This window comes from Spermophilus citellus, assembly GCF_964194105.1.
Source record: "Spermophilus citellus genome assembly, chromosome: 3".
NCBI lineage: Eukaryota > Metazoa > Chordata > Mammalia > Rodentia > Sciuridae > Spermophilus > Spermophilus citellus.
Genome location: NC_138184.1, coordinates 152,571,097 through 152,592,546, shown reverse-complemented (window position 1 = coordinate 152,592,546; position 21,450 = coordinate 152,571,097). Strand labels below are relative to the sequence as shown.

General features: G+C 35.9%; 1 protein-coding gene across 10 annotated transcripts in view; it reads left to right on the top strand.

The window, feature by feature from the left end:
- The window catches only part of HDAC9 (histone deacetylase 9), an 890,491-nt gene that overhangs the window by 546,303 nt on the left and 322,738 nt on the right, over positions 1–21,450 (top strand). For 7 of the 10 annotated variants that reach the window (XM_081283850.1, XM_081283851.1, XM_081283848.1 and 4 more), the window contains 2 exons: positions 140–357; positions 18,415–18,678. In XM_081283850.1, coding sequence (XP_081139976.1) covers positions 140–357; positions 18,415–18,678 — 482 coding nt within the window. Of the gene's footprint in view, positions 1–139; positions 358–18,414; positions 21,314–21,450 lie in introns of those variants that run through there. The other 3 variants (XM_081283856.1, XM_081283857.1, XM_081283849.1) reach the window with 2 other exon arrangements.

Here is a 21,450-nt window from a genome sequence, read left to right as displayed (position 1 = left end):
ACCTGGCCTAGCCTTCTTCAGAGGCTTGCCTGGCACATGGCTTCTTACCTTTTCCTAAAATTACGGGTGAATACATCTATATATAGGCATACATAAACGCACATACACTCACTCACACATATAAATAATTGTTTTTCAGGTGGAGTTCCCTTACATCCTCAGTCTCCCTTGGCAACGAAAGAGAGAATTTCACCTGGTATTAGAGGTACCCACAAACTACCCCGTCACAGACCCCTGAATCGAACCCAGTCGGCACCTTTGCCTCAGAGCACGTTGGCTCAGCTGGTCATTCAGCAGCAACACCAGCAATTCCTGGAGAAGCAAAAACAATACCAGCAGCAGATCCACATGAACAAAGTAAGCCTGCAAATCAAGCCAGAATATTGTAACCAATATTGTAATATTGGTTTGGAAATTGGGGTTCTATTACTTATACGGGTATCTAAGAGGAGAATTTTGGAATCAGTTACAGGAGAAAGGAAACTACTGTCTTAGCCCAGTTATATGGGCTCACAAATGTCGTCACAATACCAGTGTTGTCACCATTGTTACATTCGTGGGAGATAGATAGAAAAATCAAGATAATAGATTAGCAAGATATTTTATGATTGAATGCCTGTTGTAATATACAAGCACATCCAGGCACATGTGCATGAAGCCCTTATTTTTGCAAAAAGGACTTGAAGCAGAGTTGCATACATGGATTGACAAGTCAAAAAGTTTGCACAGGTGATGGCAGATAGGCAAGATTGGCCACTAAGGTATTGCTTAGCAAGTTGTATGCATGTAGTTTATGGTTATATTTTAGTATGCCCCACTTCATTCCAAATAGCATTTGAATCAGTTTCTCAGAAACTTATAATAATTTCTTTCTGGTGGCCCTACTGTGGCTGAAATGGACAGTGGATGTCTATGTCCTTCCAAATGCTTAGGAGCTCTCCTGCTGAAGCAACTACAAAAAACAAACAAACAACAACAACAACAAAAAAAAAATAACAGTGATTACAGTATGATACCTGCCAGAGCAGTAAAGCATGTTCTACAAATTTGTATGCAAAATGATCTTTCCCTCTCTTCTGTGCCATGTCATCTACAAGTATGTTTTAGAGGGATTATGTTGAAAAGTGAGACCCTGTTTACTGGTAGACAATAACTACAACCTGGCTTAGCAAATGCATTGTTGTATTGTGATATAAAAAACAAGCAAAGCAAAACAAAGTAAACCTTCATGGGAAAAGGTCTCAGTATCTTTCTAATGACAATAGGAAAAGAGATTGTGCTGACTCTATTGATAATATTGCTGACGTTTTCTCTTCTTTTGGGCCTCCATCTTACCAAGGGAGCCATGGTGTGGGAACATGGGCTGCAGAGTGTAAAACTGAAAATAAAATTCTTCCAGCCAAGCACTTTGCTGCTTTCAAAGATGGTGTGTGCAACATGTGGGATTAGAGTGTTGGGAGTGGGGATGGCTAGCAAGGCCAACTATCTTTCCACCTTCTTTCACTGTGCTTTGCAGACTCTGTGTCATCAGTTGAATACTTTTTAAAATTGTGACTGTCTAAATTTGTCAAATAATTTTGTATAAAATCAATCTCCTCCAGAGAGAGCCAGCTTCTTTTCCTGCTTAATGGCGTAATGCCCATCAACTTGAATATATGTTTGCTCTATTATGGTAGTTAGGTTTGTTATTTGTTTTGTGGTTTCTCAGCACAATGCAAAATTACTAGGTATTGCTGAAAATTGTTGAGTGTCTACTGCAAGAAACTTATGTGGGAGGGAATGTTAGGAATTCTGCTTTTTGCCTTAAAATCCTTTGACCTGGGATTAGGTTTATTTATAAAAATTAGTATTGAAGTGTATGTGTATGTGTATGTGTGTTTGAGTGATTCTCTTTCCTTCAAATATGTGAATATATATATTCTGCTATAGATAAATTAGGTAAATTGATCCCTTTGAAATCACAGTCTACATTGAATACTTTTAAGAATATACATATATATATATTCACACATGCGCATATATATATATGTGTGTGTGTATATATATATTTTTAACCTAGAATTACGACAGTTTCAAACTCAGATGGAATGCTCAGATGGTATCTTTCTTTCTTGGTGTCATACTTGAGATTTTTGACAGGCGGATGCTAACCCCAGTCACAGGATAAAACTAAGATGAAAATCAGGCATTTGCATTGTAGCAATGACAAAAGAAAGCCTTATCAGAAAACTTTTCCCATGTGGAGCTCATTCCTTGGAATCTGTTAAGAATTCTTCCTAAAATGAGAAACAAACCTATACTTTAAGGTACTTATTTGTACAGTGGTTTGATTATTAAATCTTGTCTTAATTAGGCAAAATGAAGACCAGAAAACTTCAAAGTACAAAGCTGATCTTTATATGTTAACCCCTCTCAGCTTGGGTGTTTAGATTACTCACACAGGTCTCCAGTTGGCTTTCCTCCAAGTATGTATTCCATATGTTTAATCAAGTGGCATGTGCACATCAGGTACTCTCCAGATTTTGAAAATATTTTACCTGCCCTCGATTGTCTAAGAAAACAAAGAAGAATCTATTAAAGAAAATATTGGACCTGTGTCCTATTTTTAAATATTATCAATAGAATTTTCAAGAAGGGAATTTTGACTCTTCACCTTCCTCCCTGGGATGATGAAGACATTTACTCCACACTGGGTCAGGACTATAACATAAATGCCAAAAGCTAAGTTTCCATACAGAAATATATTCATGGGTACTCTAACCATTTAGAATACTGATTAGTAAGAAATTACCACAGAATCTTATACACATCATTTCCTCCATTATCATGCTTGAATCTTTATTAAATCCATTAGAACTGGAGTTTAGGTAGTTGGCATCATGAAAGTATGGCCATCACTCATGAGATCCTTACCATAGCAAGAAATATAGGCACACATGAACCTGTAGGTATGTACATGACATATTCAAAATGTCTTTTCCTTTTATTCTCTTAATTTCTCTTTGGTTCTTATTTTGAGTACTTAGGTAAGCAAGAAATGAAGTTTGAACAAAGAAAAAAAAATAAGTAGATTTATATGTAAGCCAACATCAGATGAATACAGTTGGCCTTTCTGTGTGAAATTTGTAGTGATGTGATTGAGTTGCTAATCAACTTCAGAAGAATTAGAAGCAAACCTAGAGTTTTAGGAGCATCATTGATAAAATGATGAACATTAAATTTTGAAGAATCTATCATATGTATCTATATAACGAAAATGTTAGTAACTCTAACAGATGGTTTAGCTGCCTGTGGTCTTATACTTTCATGATAATTACATGGGATATTTGTGTATTTAAAGATTATTTGACTCATAATTATGGTCTAAGAGTTCAAGAATTTAGCAGAAATATCCCTACAGTTGGTTTATACGGTATTTTTAAAGTTATATTTGCCAGTAAATAATGCAGGATGTTAGAAAGGAGAGTGCTGACTGCAGAGGAAACCATGTCAGAATGATTTATCTCTGCTCATGAGTGTGAATACCTCATTTTCACTCAAAGTATTTTGAAAAGTTTAATCAGGAAGAAAATTGTGGCTTAAAACATTTCTTCTTTTGTTTTTTTTTTTGAGACATTTTTTAAAAATTTACAAATGCATTAAACAATTTCTGTTGCCAATATGTGGTATGTTTATACTGTGATGACTTACATTTGGTAAGCTTTTTCAAAAAATGAAGTTTCTTTATACTAGTACCAAAAGAAGACTGTTGCTTTTTTTGCCAGTATATTTTGTCTTTCCTGTTGGAAGAAAAAGCATTTATAAAATAGAATTTTCACCCCAAAATACAAAAGAGCAAACAAACAACAAAAAATAGGATATTAGTAATTTTCTCCTGAGCCCACTTGAAGTTTCAGTATTACCAATTTAACTTTCTGGTAAAATAATAAATACTATGATTGATTAAAACAAAACACACCAAAGTTACTTGGACATATTCATGATTTTAAAAGAGTTTTCGAATCACTGCTTGCAAAACAAAAGGACCATCTCTAGCTACATCAATATCTGGGTATTATGTGCAGCTTTTCCAAACTCTTCAGACATTTTTGTAGAGTGTATTTTAAATTCATTTCTGGCAAACACTACCCACCCCCACCCCCATTTATGACAACATTATTCTTTTAATTTTATTTCTTTGTCATGGTATTAATAGAGTAGCATTAATTTGTATCTCTTTTATCTAGAATTTTCTAATATTTATTTTTCATATTCCATCAGATCACATCTATGTGAGCAGAAATTTTAAGTCTTTGTTTTGTACTTATTTGACTGAAATACTCATTTGTGTATGCAGTCATTCAGCAAAATCTTATTGAATTCTGACTTTGTGCAGACACTGTTTCAGGCACTAAGTAAACAACATTCTGGGCCCTCGAGGAGAGAGCAGAGTGCAGGGTGGCCCACTCAAGTAAACAGCACGGCTTGCTTCGTATTGAGATAGACAATGTGAGGAAGAAATTGACTTCTTTTACAAAATAAAATTAGAAATTTATTTAATTACCTTTCTGGATTATATTGTCCTTATTATATTTTTTTCTTCTTTCCATTTTTACTTTCTTTTTCCTCCTTTATTTCTAGCTCTGTGATAAATTTCTTACGCATTCCTATGACTGGATATCAGCCAACACTTTTTTAAAAACACACATAAATCATGAGATGATATCTTATATATGTCAAGGTTCAGTCTAGATATAAGTATTTATTATATATTTATTACTATGATACTTAGGCATTTTGACATGAGTACTATTTTATCATAATAAAAATATATCTAAGACAAGACTGGTAAATGGGAGGCCAAGCAGATGTCCTGGGTTGCCTCTATTAAAACAGGTAGATGTTGTTTTCTGACAAGCCAAGGCAGAATATGATTATGCTCAATGCTGGATCTGAGTAAATGGGGAGCTTTCATTAGTTTTGTTGTTTTGGGAGAGATTTCAACCCTTTATTCAAGTAGTATATGTTTTATTCATTTCTTTTAGAATAATTTTAAAGCATCAATGGTAGATTTTCTCCATAACCCCTCATGATTCAAACCCATTCCCCATCTACCACCATTTATCCATGACAGCCCAGGAGACTACATTCTTTCATGCCTGAGGTCACATATAAGCATAGCTTGCTTGTGTATGTTTCCTTGTTAAAATCTCCCCAAAGTCCATTGTAATATAGAATTATTTGGGGCATTATTGGAAAAAGTACATATATTGCCAAGGAAACAAATTCTATAGGTGTATAAAGCCCCAAACATTTACATTTTTTTTTCAGTAATACGTTATATTCTAAAACAAGAAGTATATGTTTTATATTAGCTTTATTCTAATAAATATGATTTTATCCAGGGCTTACCTGTGCGTGGATTAAAATTTTAAACATAATTATATAAAGAACATGTACCAATCTTTGTTTTCTTGCTACCCTCTTTCTCTTAGTGTCCTTGTGAATTTCATTAGCACCTTCTCCATAGATACCTTAAGACAACTAGTTGAACTTAAATAACACCATATCCCTTTCTATGCAGGATTTAGCATGGGTTGACTTCTCTATAACAGCATCTGTATCTGTAGTATCCTCAACCTTAGCAATTCACTTTTTATTTTTATTTCCGGAATGTGAATTTTACAGGTCTTAAACTAAGCAAACTAATCTGGTTGATAAAACTACCAGTTGACAGAGATGGAATTCCAACATAGATGGTATGGCACAAAAGTCTGTGTTCTTAACCGCCTGTTCCTGTAATTTCAGTCTTGTTTTTGTCACCAAGCAGGAGATAAGCTTTTCCTAATTTTAATTCTGTTCAAAGTACAGATCTCATAATTTAAAACAAGGCAAGAAAACATGTATAAAAAAGGAAAGACCATCTTATCATGATCATTGTGAATTCTTTGGATTTTCCAGGATGAAGAAATCACTTTTCTCTACCCTGTTTCCCAGCTTCCCATGCTTTGCCCTCCATCCAGTTACTCACTTGGCAGTTTGCACTTGGGCTTGGCGGTGGGACATTCAGATATCCTGATCCACTGCAGGGCTTTCCAAATGGTGCAGTGTGCATGCAGTGCAGAGCCACAGGGCCAGCTACAACCAGCTACAACCACATCACATTTTGTTCCTTTCTTGTATGTTGCCACATAATCTTATTTTTTTTTTTTGATTGGACAAACATCTACTCACAAGAGTGAGTGCTCAGCATGCCTGAAGCTGAAGTTTACTGATTTCATCAGGTTCAACTGAAATGCAAATGTTGGCATCTCATCTATGGGCGGTTGGAGCATGCTTTGTTTTAAGTCTTGAAAAATGGATGAGTAGAAATTTGAACAGGGCTTTCATTTAGGAAAGTAGGCATTACTGTTGTCAGGATTAATTTCTCTCCATTCATTTGACAGCTTGTTTCCATGCAGAGTCTTTAATCACCAATTTAGGATTACGTTTTGCCCATTAGATGGATAGCATGTTCAGAAACTTCAGCAAGCATTGAAAGGCAGTTTTAGTTTTATAACAGTAAAAAGCCTCCTAGATTATTTATCTATCTGTGAAGGTTTATAAAAGAAGCTTTGACTTTACCCTCACATACATAGATGCTATTTTGACCTGATTAGCCCAATGTAAATAGATCCTCATAGGTATGTAGTGGGCTTTAAAAAAAAAATCCACTTATGCTACGGTACCAGCTTACATCACCACAGAGAATTTATATAGAATCATTTTGCTATATAATTACAAGCTGATGGTTTATAATATACAGAAAATGACTTGTTGTTTTATATTGGATGTGATGAAATTCCCTGTTTGGAAAAGAAACTAAAGGACCATTTCAGTGGATTAATGTGTAGCATTCATAAACATTCCCAGTGCTGCTCTTACAACTTGAAGACCAAGGGGAGGGACCTTGACCTTTCCTTTTCACTCTTCACTGTTAATCTAGTCAGAGACGCTTTCATTGAATGAGAAAAACAATAGTTGGACAGGACTATGAGGTAAGAAAATAGGGGAAAGAAAAAATATCTGGGGAATAAAACCGTATGAATACTTTGACTAATGTTGATTCCATGGAGTTCAAAGGAAGAGGGAAGCTAAATAATTTGATTGTTTCCCAACCTTGACAAATAGTTTTATTTGACAGAATGAAATAATTCAGTCTCACTGAGGAATTTTTAATATAGCTAAGTGATCTGTGGACATGAAAACCACCAGTGTGTAGCACTGTCTTTGTTAAGGCTTTTGGTAGTTTGTAAGTTCCTGATTTTAGTTCTTCTTCCTGCGTCTTTCAGCTCTTTCTCTAAATACTTAGGAAATCTGAAGGATTATAATGAGCTTAATGTCATCTGGTCTAGAGTATTCCCATTTCTTCAGGAAGAATTACATCCAGAGCTGTGATCCCAGACCCTAAGCTTACTGTTATTGTCTTCTTTTAACTTAATTCTGTCAACCAGCAATAAAAACTTACTTCAACAAAATAATATCCCAGCATAGAGAAATGGATAATGTTCCACGAAGATCTATTTGTTAACAACCATTATTCTGCATACTGTAAATGAAAATGACAAAGGCAGATTCTTTCTCTGTCTCTCAGACCTGCAAACAGGTAGTTATTATCAAAGATGGCTGTGTCCAAAACATAGCTAGTGTGAACTGCAAAATCTGGATTGCTTGGTAATTTTTTCCAAAAGAAGTTGCTGAGATCTGGAACAACTACTTATTACTTTTGCAACTTGCATCAAGGTATTCAACGTTTTTTCCAATAATTCTCAGATCAGCAAAGTGAGAATTACATGAGAGGATTATATGAAGGTACTTTATGAACTTGGTAAGCACTAACAAAATCACAGTATTCATATTCTTCTGTAGCTTTGTGGTTCTGTTTTTCTTATTCTGTCAATTAAAAAAAATGTTGTCTGGAAGTGCTAGAAAATTTTCAAGACACACATTTCCCACTTGCCTCAGTATTGCATCAGGTTGCTTTGTTGTAAACCAAATCACTGAAGCTTGTTCCAACTCTCTCCTGTGTTTCTGTATTCACCATGAAACAGAGCTCATTTTCTTTTTGGAACAGTAATATATTTAGTGATTGGATTTTTTTTATCAAGTATAATTTCCACACAGTAAACTTTATTCTTCTGGATGTACAGTTCAGTGAGTTTTGACAAAAGTATATCATCATACAATCATCTCACTCAAGATATAGAACAGTTGCTTCAACTTCTAAAATGTCCTTGTGCTGCTCCTTTGTAGTCGATTTCTACCCTACCCCCAACTCCTGGCGAAGTGGTTGAATTTCTGACATAAAACAAATCACAAGTATGGAGGAAGTTGTATTTTAAGAGCACACAGATATCATCCCTAACTGATCTAAATCATAGAATGTTCAAGCAAGAAGTGACCTTAGGGATTATTTTCAGAGTTTATAAGCTGCAGTCTGTGGACTGGGCCCATCCATGGGTCTTTTGTCTTTGACCTTCCTGGTGGCTTAAAAAGCTTTCAAATGATTGGTTAATTCTTAAAAATAGAAAGAGTTCAAATTTTTAAAAAAATGGATTTCTGTCGTTCTCTGAGAAACTGAGTGGTCCAGCCACACTGAGCCCCTGTTTCCCTGTGTAATTATCATCTAGAGCTTTAAATTACTCTGTAGTTTACCAAACCAAGAATGGGTCCTCAGGGAGAAAGGGTGAGGTCTTCCAGTTGAGTGACCCAAGGACCACTGGCTTTGAGATGGTGTCTGCTCAGAACTCAAACATCTGTTTGAGTGTTCTGTCACTCAGAAAACACCAAGCAAAGAAAATGAAAATACCTTTTCTCACCAAGCCTTTAATTTTTACTCTCAAGGAGCACAGGAGGAAAACTTTTAAGAAAAACAAGGTACTCTCAACTGAAGATCGGAAAGATTTCAAGGGGGAAAAAAAAATCCCATTATGTAAGATGTACAAAAAGGAAGTCAGCTTATTTGTGTTCTAAAGAATACCGCCTAAGAACTCTGGCTACACTCTCTTGCTGAAGAGTGTATGTTCTGAAAGTCTAGCCTTCCTGTTTGCACTTTGCCTACCTAAGTTCAATCTTTCATAGCAGCCATGGTGATTATTTAAAATGCAGATCAGAGCATGTCATGGTATTGCTTAATGCTCCCCAGTTGTGGCTTACTGAATGTAGGATAGAATCTGAAAACATTAATGTGGGCTTCCAAGCTGTCATGACCCGGCTCCTGCCCCTTCTTCTCACTGCCCTCATCTCCTCTTCCCTCCTTTACTTAGCTCCAGCCACAGTTCTGTGTGGAGTGCTCAGCCTCCAAGTCTTCTCAGGATTTGAGCTTGTTATTGGGGGTCTGTCTGTCTTAGCGCTAACCTCCTCTCTTTAGAGGGACCTTCATTGCCCATCTAAACTAAAACGGATATGCATACTTATCCCTCCCCTGCATCGTTTGTGACACATGGACTCCCCTGTTGCTTTCCCTTTCTGTGTCTCTCAGTGCTGGGATCTTGGTTCATTAACCGTTCTCTCCTCAGGACCTTGCATGTAGTAAGAGCTCAATAAAAGTAATTGTTGACATAATGAAAGAGTGGGTGGACACCTTTCTCAAACTAACTGAGAGAAGAGATATTTGAATTTCCTTTCAGGAAGAAAACAGTTAAATTATTGAAATATTAGGAAGTTTTGAGAAATATTTTCATTTTAGGCATTGTTTTGGACAAACATTTAGAGTTAAAAAGATGTTTATTAAAAATTCACTTGGTCCTTAGATTAATTTTATACCTCTTCAGTATTGGTAAGAAAAAGGATGTTTGCCAGTTAAGACTTTTAATTATGTAAATAATGAACCAATATTTAGAAAATCTTTCCTCTCTTGTTATTTAATTTTGGTTCCCCTGATTATTTTCCTAAAATGCACAGAAGTTTTAAATGACATGTTTTGGCTTGAGGCGGGAGTCCTCTAAGTAGACCTCTCAATTTGAAAGCTCTCCAAGTTCTGCCTGTTGTTTTTGAGAACAGTTGGTACATACCTAATCTATTTGTGAATTTGAGACAGAATTTTATCATTATTTTTAAATCTAGTTTCCTTGGAGCTTAAGAAAAAGGTTTTATTTTCCCAAAGAAGAATATTACATTTATTTCACAAAAAAAAAGAAAAAAGAAAAGAAAAATGATGAACTTGTGCAGTTGCCATTGCCTGAATCAAAATCTTGTCTTAAAACCTGAGGCCAAATAAGGAAGGGGTGAGTTGTGTTAAAGGTCATTTTGCTCCGTTTAATAATCACATTCTAACATGTGTGCTTAGTGATATCTTGACAATGTCAGAAAATCAGATGTCTGTCCTAAGCAGATTTTCTCTTTACCTATTCCTATACTTACTTGGTATTTCATATCTGAAGCTATTTGTGGGGACTATGAAGGATTTCTGTGGAAAAAAATAAATCCTAGAATTTAAGGATATTGTATTTAAAGGCACTTACGCTTATATTTACTTGTAGACTTGTGTTAAACCATGTAAGTTTCATAGAGATGAGCTTAAAGTTCTAATAAGCAAAGATTAATGACATGGCCTTTAAACATTATTTAATGAATTTTGCATCATTTGCTGATAAAATATGATGCCTACTGGGAAGGTAAAATACTGAAGTTGTGATTTGCTCTAACCCCATCAGGCATCGATAAAATCTGAAGAGTTTAGTTGTAATACTCGAAGGTGTTAGACGTTTGGTCATTTGCCATGCTATCTGGCATATAGAATATCTGTGTCAATGTGTATTAGTATATGGGTGTTCCCAACCTGGGATGGTTGTGGATTGCCTGCAGTATTCTTAGTGTCCAGCACAATGGCTGTACAGTTGTATGGAGAATACAGAGACACTGATAGATGAGTAAGAGCACAGATAAAAGGAAAAGAAGAAGCTGTGCAGCCACTGTCTTCATCTCAGCTGGGGTCTCCCCCATAGTAACTCACCTGGTGTCAGACGAGTGGCTCACAGTGTTTTACAGATGGGGCCTCAGCAGAGATTCATGCAGGCTTGCACATTTTATCTGTCACACAGATGTTTCGTCTTCTGTTTTCTAGCCAGCAAGGCAACAGCTCAACTTTGCTGGAGGATCACCTCCAGATGTTCAACCAAAGACAGACCCTGGTACCCCACTGAGAGTAAGCAGACATTTCGCTGCATCTGGGGCCACTCAGCAGCAGTACAAATTAGAAAAGGGTTAGCCATACCATCCTTGTAATGGTGATATTGGTGATATTTGTAGTTCAAAAACACATAGAACACAACATTGTCTAAATGCTTACAAATAGCACCAAGTAACTTTTCATTTTAAAAATCTGAAATAAGTCAAACCTGGCAGGCAATATTTTTCTGTGACTTTTGTTTGTGGATTTTCCTTGCTGATGTTAATTGCTAATTTTTCCATTCTGGCAAATTTGAGTGTTTAAATGAAAACAGCTTTAGTTAAATACCTCAAGTAAAATCAGAAGTGCAGGTTAACTCTCTCTGTGCATTTATACATTTTTATAACACTGTCCCTAGGATGTCCCATTTCTCTCTCTCTCTCTCTCTCTCTCTCTCTCTCTCTCTCTCTCTCTCTCTCCCTCTCTCTCCCTCTCTTAATTTAGTGGCTCTATACAAAAAGAAACTTTATTCCAGAAAAGATGAAAAAGTGGTTGTTACTAGTCATGTAGACATTAGCATTGCTTCATAACCTAGGAGAAAATTGTGAAAGCATTGTTGCTCAGCATTAAGTTAAGTGTTCATATATTTATGAAGTTCCAGCTAGGTGTTATGTGATTGATTATTAGGTACTAGGATAGAATATAGTGAGAAACATCAAGCTCATGACTTCATGAAGTTTAAAGTCTACTGAGGGACATGAACACCTACGACTGTAAACAAAAATAGTTACATGATGCTAGACAGTTAGAAGGGCCATAAGGAAATATCATTGAGACCACAATAGAGGTAAAATCTGATAAGAAGGAACTTGATAGGAATGTAAATGAGGAAGCAAAGCAAAGAGAAGACAGCCTCTCCTCTGACCCTGTGGGAGAATCATGTTGGCATGTTCATGTTCTTAGGCAAAAGTACTGTAACTAGAGTTCAAGAATGAGACTGGAGGAGATATTATGAGAAGTCAAGTGGGGCCAGGTCCTAGAAAGTCTATGCACCATGTTATGAGATTTGTATTTTATTATAAGCCTAAGGAGAAGCCATTGGAGGACTGCACATAGAGAACTGATATCACCTAAACTATATTTTGAAAAGAATTACTAGAGCTACAGTAAGAGAAGGAACCATTGAAGTCCAAGAGGGCAAGACGCAAGCTCCAATAGTTGATTATTTTGGAAGTTCTTAGAGAAAACAATGGTACTTAAGACTGCAGTGGTGGCAGAGGAAGTGGAAAACTGTGTCCAGATACAGGCTGCATTTGGAAGACTGGATTGCTGAGGACTTGATAATAGAAGGAATAGAAAAGATGGGAGAAAAACAAGCATAACACCTAGATTATTGACTCCTGCAGTTGGGTGATGCTGTTTACTCAGATGAGAAAGATTGGATGATCAGTACATTTGGGTGGAATGAGACTAAAGATCATTTTTGAACTATTTAAAGTTTATGTCGATACCTTTTAGATATTTTAGACCTAAGCATTTAGTAAGCAACTAAATATGCAAGGTTAGAGCTCAGGGGAGAGATTAAAATTGTTTATATTAATTCAGTTGTCATCATAATATAGTTTTCAGAAGAGAATACAAAGAAGAGAATAGAATGTTCTAGGTTTCTGCTATTTTTTTTAACAATCAAATTCATATTTTGCAATCTCAGAGATGAGTTGGCTTCTTTGGGGCATGAGATTCCTTTTTTATAAAATAAGGGTCTTAAGAATGTTATTAGACATTTTCAACCCCAGAATTTTATATCTATATGATTTATACTCATAAATTGCTTTTTTATGTCAAAAAAATTTCTTTTATAAACTGTTAAGGAATTCTACTTGTGGAAAAAAAGAACATTTTGCCATTTGGCTTTTTTTTTAAATTTTTTTTTATTGATTATTTAAAGCATTACATAGCTCATGATATATCATCTTTCATACATTTGACTCAAATTGTGTTTTGAACTCCCATTTTCACCCCAAATATAGATTGCAGAATCACATCTGTTACATATTCACATTTTTACATAATGCCATATTAGTGACTGTTGTATTCTGCTACCTTTCCTATCCCCTACTATCCCTCCTCCCCTCCCCTCCCCTCCCATCTTCCCTCTCTACCTCCCCTGCTATTGTTCAATTCTCTCCGTTTTTTTCCCTCCCCCTTGCCCCTCATAACCTCTTATAATTTTATGTGTCATTGAAGGTCTCCTACCATTTCCATATGCTTTCCCTTCTCTCTCCGTTTCTCTCCCCCCATTCGTCTTTGTTTACTGTAGTCTTTTCCTCATGCTCTTCCTTCCTGTTCTGTTCTTAGTTGTTCTCTTTATATCAAAGCAGACATTTGGCATTTCCTACATCCTGGGAACAAATTTTTATCCCCCACACCTCCGATAGAGCCCTAATATCCAGAATGTACAAAGAACTCAAAAAATTAAACAATAAGATAACAAATAACCCAATTAACAAATGGGCCAAGGACCTGAACAGACACTTCTCAGAGGAGGACATACAATCAATCAACAAGTACATGAAAAAATGCTCACCATCTCTAGCAATCAGAGAAATGCAAATCAAAACCACCCTAAGATACCATCTCACTCCAGTAAGATTGGCAGCCATTAGGAAGTCAAACAACAATAAGTGTTGGCGGGGATGTGGGGAAAAGGGTACACTTGTACACTGCTGGTGGGGCTGCAATATGGTGAGGCCAATTTGGAAAGCAGTATGGAGATTCCTGGGAAAGCTGGGAATGGATCCACCATTTGACCCAGCTATCGGACTTCTCGGACTATTCCCTGAGGACCTTAAAAGAACGCTCTATAGGGATACGGCTGCATCAATGATTATAGCGGCACAATTCACAATAGCTAGACTGTGGAACCAATCTAGATGCCCCTCAATAGATGAATGGATAAAAAAAAATGTGGCATCTATACACAATGGAGTATTATGCAGCACTAAGAAATGACAAAATCATAGAATTTGCAGGGAAATGGATGGCATTAGAGCAGATTATGCTAAGTGAAGCTAGCCAAGCCCTAAAAAACAAATGCCATTTGGCTTTTTAATACCAAGTGATCCCAATGTTATTCATTCTGGCTTTTTCCCCCCCTTTCTGTTTCCCTTAGTACATCAGGAGTGTAGATGAAGTCAGAGGAATTACTGGAACAAATGCCATTGTTTCCATATTGTGTACTAAAAATTATTATGTATGGTGTCATAGATGTCTCTGTGTTTGTGAGGTTGTGAACACTGATGAGATTTGATTGATGAACTGATAGAGGTGATTTCTGGATACTTCACTGGCCTCAGACATACAGTAATATGTCAGATTTCAGAAAGGATTCTGTTAAACTGGACCTTGAACACTCAAGATTTTGTCTGTATTAGAGTCTTCTTTGACTTGGTGTCGATGGAAAATTATATTCTAGCACATTAATGCTCAGATTGTCTGACCTTTGGCTGCACCAAGTGACATCAGTCTTGTTTTTCAAGATGCTCTGATTTTTGTCTTGTTCCTCTACCTAAATTGGTTCACCTTCACTGACGCCTCTTAACATCTCATTTACATGGCTGATGGATTTTGCATCTGTGCCATCCTGAATGATCTCAATGAGAGAGATTTTGGTCAAATGATGTGGATAAAAACCTAGCTGACATAGATTCTAAAGAGAATGGAAAAAAAAAAAGAGAAATGACAATGAAGAGATAACTAAAGGGGTTTCATGGTGGAGGGAGAGATACAGCAGCGGAGAGAGGGTCAAGGGAAGTTTCTTCCTTAAGATGGACCATATTACTAAAACATGTATAAATGAGAAAATATCCCAGTAGGAAGGGCCACATAGGACAGAGGGCAGAGTGCTTCACGGCAGGAGTAGATGGGATCCAGGGCATAAGATGAGATAGGAGTGACATTTTGTTCACTATAACAGCAGGAAAGTTGGAAGGAACCACTTGGTAACTGCAGTGATAGAAGGATGCTGAGTTTCTCTTCTGCTGCTTCTATATTCTCAGTGAAATAAGAACAAAGGGATCAGCAGGGAGTGAGGAAAAGGCAGGGATGTCCAGATTTGAGAAGAAAGAAGGCAGTACGAAGCAATCGAAGCAATCGTTGGAAAAGTAAGAGTGAATTAACTAGAGAAAGGGAGGAGGATTTGCAGGCAGCATGGAGGGCCATCAGAGGCGCAGGGTTATGAATTTAAAGAGAAACACTCAGCATGATTTTAATTAGTTTGTTTATTTCCTGGCTCATTCAGCTGCTTGAGTTTGGCAGAGATTTAGTGTGAACCAAGGTTAGGAGTCTTCTTTGTCCAGTAAAATTCATATTAAGGAGGGTTAAGCGGGATCTAGTCCAGCAAGAAAGGAAGTTAGCAAGTGAGGGGAGCAGTGGGCAGTGAGATTTGGCTCGGAGGACCCACTGGAGGTGAGGAATGGTTGGAGTCCTTAGTATTCAGAGAGTGATCCAAAACAAAAGAATGGTGCTTGAAATAGAGATCTAGGAGACTTCTGTGAAGTCACTGCTGAAGACGTGGAAGGTAAGATCATGGTATTTTGAGCTGAATTAGAACAGAAGACCCCAACTTTGGAGGTTAGGAGATCAAGTGACTGAGAGGCCATGTTGGCACCAGGAAAAAAATAAATAAAAAGAAAAACAGCAAGAGAAAAGTCTTTTTGCGTAATGAGAGGTAACCATAACCTCCTCTGGATTATTGAATACTCCCCATAATATCAACAAACATCCAGAAGCTGACTGAGGTTCAGAGCCACCCTCTAGTAAGGAGGGTCTTCTGACATGACATTACATAGAGCAGCGGCCCTTGCTCTCTGGCCTTTCATGTCCTTGGAATCATTTCCACCACCCTCTTGGGGGTGTCTGCTTGCCTCTTGTGTGTCGTTGTTCTACCAGCTCTAAGGAGCCATCTCCCATTAACCTTTCCAGCTACGCTGTGGTAGCAAGAGGGAGCATTTCTACAGCTCAGTGAGCATCCATCCAGGTGAATTGTCAGCATTCTTACTGCAAATACTTTCTCTGAAAGGCTCTTTAGCTTCCTTCAACTTTTTTCAGATAAATCCCTTCTTCCCACAAGATCCTCTAACCTTCTCTCTGTAGGAAGTAAGGGCTGGGGCCTGACTGACTTCGTTTCCGTCTTCAAAGCAGTATTTTTTCTTATCCCTCTTTCAGCACAAATTAGGACTTTTCCTTTAAAATCTGACTTGATTTTTATGATCTTATAGGTTCTCTTTCTAAAATCAAATTCATGGGACCCTACAGTTGTGTAGTCAGAATTCAGGACTATTACATTTCTCTTTTCTTCAGCTTCACAGAGGTACGCAAACTATTACGAATTTAAGACAGAGATTGCTGGTTAATGTTTGGCATTGGATCACAAGTACAGAATATAGTTGCTTCAGATTGCTTTAAGACATTCATAACAAGATAACAGGAATATTCTCCTTGTGCTGACTGCCCAGGAAAAATAGCAATTAGATTGTCGGCACCAAGGACATTAATATTGAAACTGGCTTTCTTCAGTTTGATATGGGTCTTAATTAGCACGTGTTCTATTAGCTTGATCCTGACTTAGGTCTCGAGATACTTAGTTCTCATATATGGTTTATTCTAAATTATACTTTATTTCTAGAGATTCTCTACCCAAACAGCATAAACTCCAGCATCATCTTTCCAGCATTTTCTTCCAGTCTTCAAATCCCACCAGCCTTTCCTCAGGAAAACTCCCTTTTCCCCATTCCCACTCCTATATCAAGGAGGATAGGCCCTCACAGCATCCATGTTCCTTTCTTTAAAGCATTTGTCCTACATAAAAATAAAATCTTCCTTCTTAAAAAATAGTAAGTTTATTTATCTGCTTCATGACTTTCTCACACACTGAAATCCAGGCCTTGAGGGCAGCACAGTGTTTTTTTTTTTTTTTTTTTTCGTGCTAAGCATGCTGTCTTAAAGACGGAGATAATTATTGAACAAATGAATGAAAACTCCCAAGACATCTACCTATAGTCAAAATGAGGGGATCTGTTGGTGTGTTCAGAAATATTTGAGATTGTGTGGACCAGAGGACGTCTATAAGCCTAAAGAGCTTGCCCTTCAAAGTTTGAGTAATTATGTATTCAAACTTTAAGACATGTTTAGTTTTAAAACCTAATTATGTCTGAGTGGGAGGTTAACTTAAATTTTATGTAGAAAAATCTGTATTCATGGTTTTTTAGTGGTGGTATTCTAAGTGTGCTGCTAGTTATAATAATTGGCATCTTGCTTGCATAGGCATTGACTTAGCAAAAAAAAAAATTCTTACCACCCTTGAAAACTCAGTTTGAGGTCTACAGATGACCAGTCAATAGGACTATTATGATATAAAACAAAAGGCCTATGTAAGATGAAATCATCTTTAAACTATTTCGCCATTTATTGAGTCTTTGTTATGATATTTTGTTATTGTTTAAATTAGGAATATCATCAGTTGTCTTTCTTAATCACCAAGCAGCTAACCTAAATGTTTTTGAAGATTACATGTAATTTAATCTATAAAATAACCAAAATGTCTAAATAATAATTTTTAGATTGAAAGTTAATTCCTTGTTTCTTTCCCATTACTCAGTTTCATTTGGATTTATAAAAACATTTGAGTGTATCAAATTTTTTAAAAGTCCTGTGCCTTTTTAAAGTTCAGAATTTCAAAATAAATGTCTCTGTGTTTTATAAATATATCTGTGAAGGTGCTTTATCACTTGACTATGATTTGACTGTGTAGGTATTGAAAAATTAGATAGACATGAAAGGCTACTTGCATTTGTATTTGGGGCTTCTAGAAAGGTTAAAATTTGTTGAAAAATGAGATCTGGGAAGTTTTTTATTACTTCCTTTCCTCTTTTGAGAAAAGTATTATTTCCAAGCTTATTTGTATTAAATGGCCTACATCAAACCTGTCCTTGTGAAAGTTTCATGGTTTCCAAGGACACAGTTTATTTACCTTTTCCCCCACCTTTTCCACCATTTTCTAAGTGCATTAGGGAGTAATCTATTTTTTTTTAAAAGGCCAATACAGATGGCAGGACTGCTCCAGACTTGTGTTACTGAGGAAGCTGTTGCATACAAGTTTATTTTGAAACTATGAGCAATGATTAAAAATCAGAGGGTGTTGCAGTAGAGTTATTAGAGGTCAAAGTATGATTTGCTGTTACCATCAAGAACTATTGACTTTTGAACCCCTGAACACTCTCTTCTAGCTGCTTTCGAAATCTATTGAACAACTGAAGCAACCAGGCAGTCACCTGGAGGAAGCTGAGGAAGAGCTTCAGGGGGACCAGGCCATGCAGGAAGACAGAGCGCCCTCTAGTGACAACAGCAGTAGGAGCGACAGCAGTGCTTGTGTGGATGACACACTGGGACAAGTTGGGGCTGTGAAGGTCAAGGAAGAGCCAGTGGACAGTGATGAAGATGCTCAGATCCAGGAAATGGAATCTGGGGAGCAGGCTGCTTTTATGCAACAGGTAATAGGCAAAGATTTAGCTCCAGGATTTGTAATTAAAGTTATTATCTGAACATGAAATTCATTGCAGGTTTTGGTAAATGGATATTATTTCCTATTAGTTTATAACTCTGAAGGATCTGATTTTAGTGTTTGAGGATTCTAATACAGGTGAATGTATATATCTATGTAGAGATCTGTCTATGTTGATCTCTAAGTAGATATTCAAGGTTTAATTGAAACTCCACTGGTAAGAAAATACCTGTTACACTAAAATTATGCTACATAATATCCAAGTAATTAATAGGCTTTAAATTCATTCCAAAGCCTGCTGCACCATTTACTTCTAAGGAAAATGAACTCACTGTTATTTTTAGTTTATCTGTTGAGATCAGTGACTGCTGGATGTACTCATCCAGTCTGATCAGTGAAACATCCTATTAGTTTTTGGTCTTTTTGAACATATAGAATCCGATTTTCACATCACTGTACATAATGTATCATACTACTGTCTTGAGCACTGTTAAAGGTAGTCTGCCCCTCCTTCCTCTCTCTTTTTTGTTAAGTAGAAATATTCTGGTTACCATACCAGTAGTCCTAGGCTATTGTGTAGATTGCAATTGAAAATATTAGAAATGCAGGCGGTTTTAAATATGTAAATGCAAATTGGAGTACTTTAAATATAACATTATGTCTCACCTAGCACTGCACATTTTACTTTTATCTTGTGTAATTTGATGACATTGTGCATTTAAAAAAGAACAAATGAAGCAGATGCAAATGTTGGTGAGAAGTAATGTGCAACATTATGGTCCAATCAGATACTTATCGTATCTACAACTGCAGAAAATACAGTGATTGTCACCTGATAGCAAGTCAAAACCAGCTTTTTAAAAAGGTGTATTGTATTTTATAATCATTATGACTAGATGCTCTTAGATATAATTCCATAATGACATGGCACATGCCATATCATTTTGGCAAATGAAAAATTATGAAAGTTGGGTTTAACAACATAATTTACTTGTATATAATGCACCTTCAGAAGGACTATGTCCTTTGATGCTATAAAATACAAACAACTTTGAAGGCAAAGAAGACCATGTTTATTTAAGTCAGTTCTTTGTCAGGTTCCTGCTGTTCTCCTACAGAAAAGTGATTCTGTGAGGCTGAACAGGAAATGCCTTGTGGAAACAGGAAGTCCAAGTGATTCATGTACTGAGGAATGTAGGAAAAAAAAGTCTGAGGATAGTGTTTTACTCTTTCTGTTTTTAAAGGGCACTCTATGAATTGATTTATTGTCTAAGAAAATAACACCACAAGTAGGGAAATTGTTACGGAAGCTTTTCACTGGAACATTTCCTTCATATTCCCTTTTGATATGTTTACCTTGTTTTATAGGTTTACTTTTGTTAAGCTAGTTAAAGGTTCATTGTATTAAGATCCCTTTAATATGGATAATCCAAATTGACCTAGAATCTTTGTGAGGCTTTTTTCTATTAAAATATTTATATTTCTAAATTCAAGGTATTTTAAGGTGTAGTATCCTGTTTCAAAGGAGATATAGCAGTTTTGCCAAATGTAGACATTGTTCAACTGTGTTACTGGCACGTGTTGTTTACATTTTGCTGTGACATTTAAAAATATTTCTTTAAAAATGTTACTGCTAAAGATACATTATCCTTTTTTAAAAAGGCTCCATTCAAATTAAATTAACATAACTAGAAGTTAGAAAGTTTAAAACTTTTCCATATAATGAAAGTCCTTCTGATAATTTGACAAATAGCTATAATAGGCAACATTCCCTATCACCAACATATTGGCTAGTATATTCCTTCATATTAAAATGACTTTTTTGTCAGTTGTTTTGCATTAAAAATATGGCATGCCTAAGATAAAATTGTATATTTTTTCCATCTCATAAATATTCATTTTCTTCAAAGTCTTTTTTCAATCTCATAAAAAAAGGGATAGTGCATCTTTTAAAATACATTTTATTTGGGGAGGAACATGTGGCTGAGCAGACTTTTGTATAATATTACTTCAAAGATATGTAATCACAAACAAAAAAACTATTTTTTATAATGTCATTTGAGAGAGCTTCATCAGTACAGTTGGTGGACGTTAATTGTTTGAATTTGATAGTCTTTGAATTTAATCAAGAAACTACCTGGAACCAGTGAAAAGGAAAGCTGGACTTAAATAATCTTAGAACTAATTGATAAATGTCTCTTTTAAAATATACTGTATTTATTATAATTTACACCCTTGAAGGTGATCTCTTGTTTTGTGTTGTAAATATATTGTTTGTATGTTTCCCTTCTTGCCTTCTGTTATAAGTCTCTTCCTTTCTCAAATAAAGTTTTTTTAAAAGATCCCCTTTCATACATTTGGCTTTGTGTAAACTTTATATATTTAATTGAATTTGAAACTTGTATGCCAGGTCTCATATGCCAAAATATATTGCCATTTTTTTTGTTGAATCAAGAAAATAAAGATATTTTGAGAAGTTACTTCTAATACCATTAAAAAATAATCATTCAACAATAACGACTCTAAACTATTTACACCAGCCATTATCAAATAGTAAACATATGTAAAATTTGTTGCATTCTCCTTTTTCCAGTGTGAATTTTCCCATGATATGCTATCATCTTTGGTATTTAAATTAAAATGTCAACTTATAAATATAAAACTTCAAATAAATAGATGTCAGTTCCTAACTTTGCTCAACTTAAAAATTATTTTTAAAAAGCTTATTATAATCCCTTGATGATAACAAGCATTCAGTAAA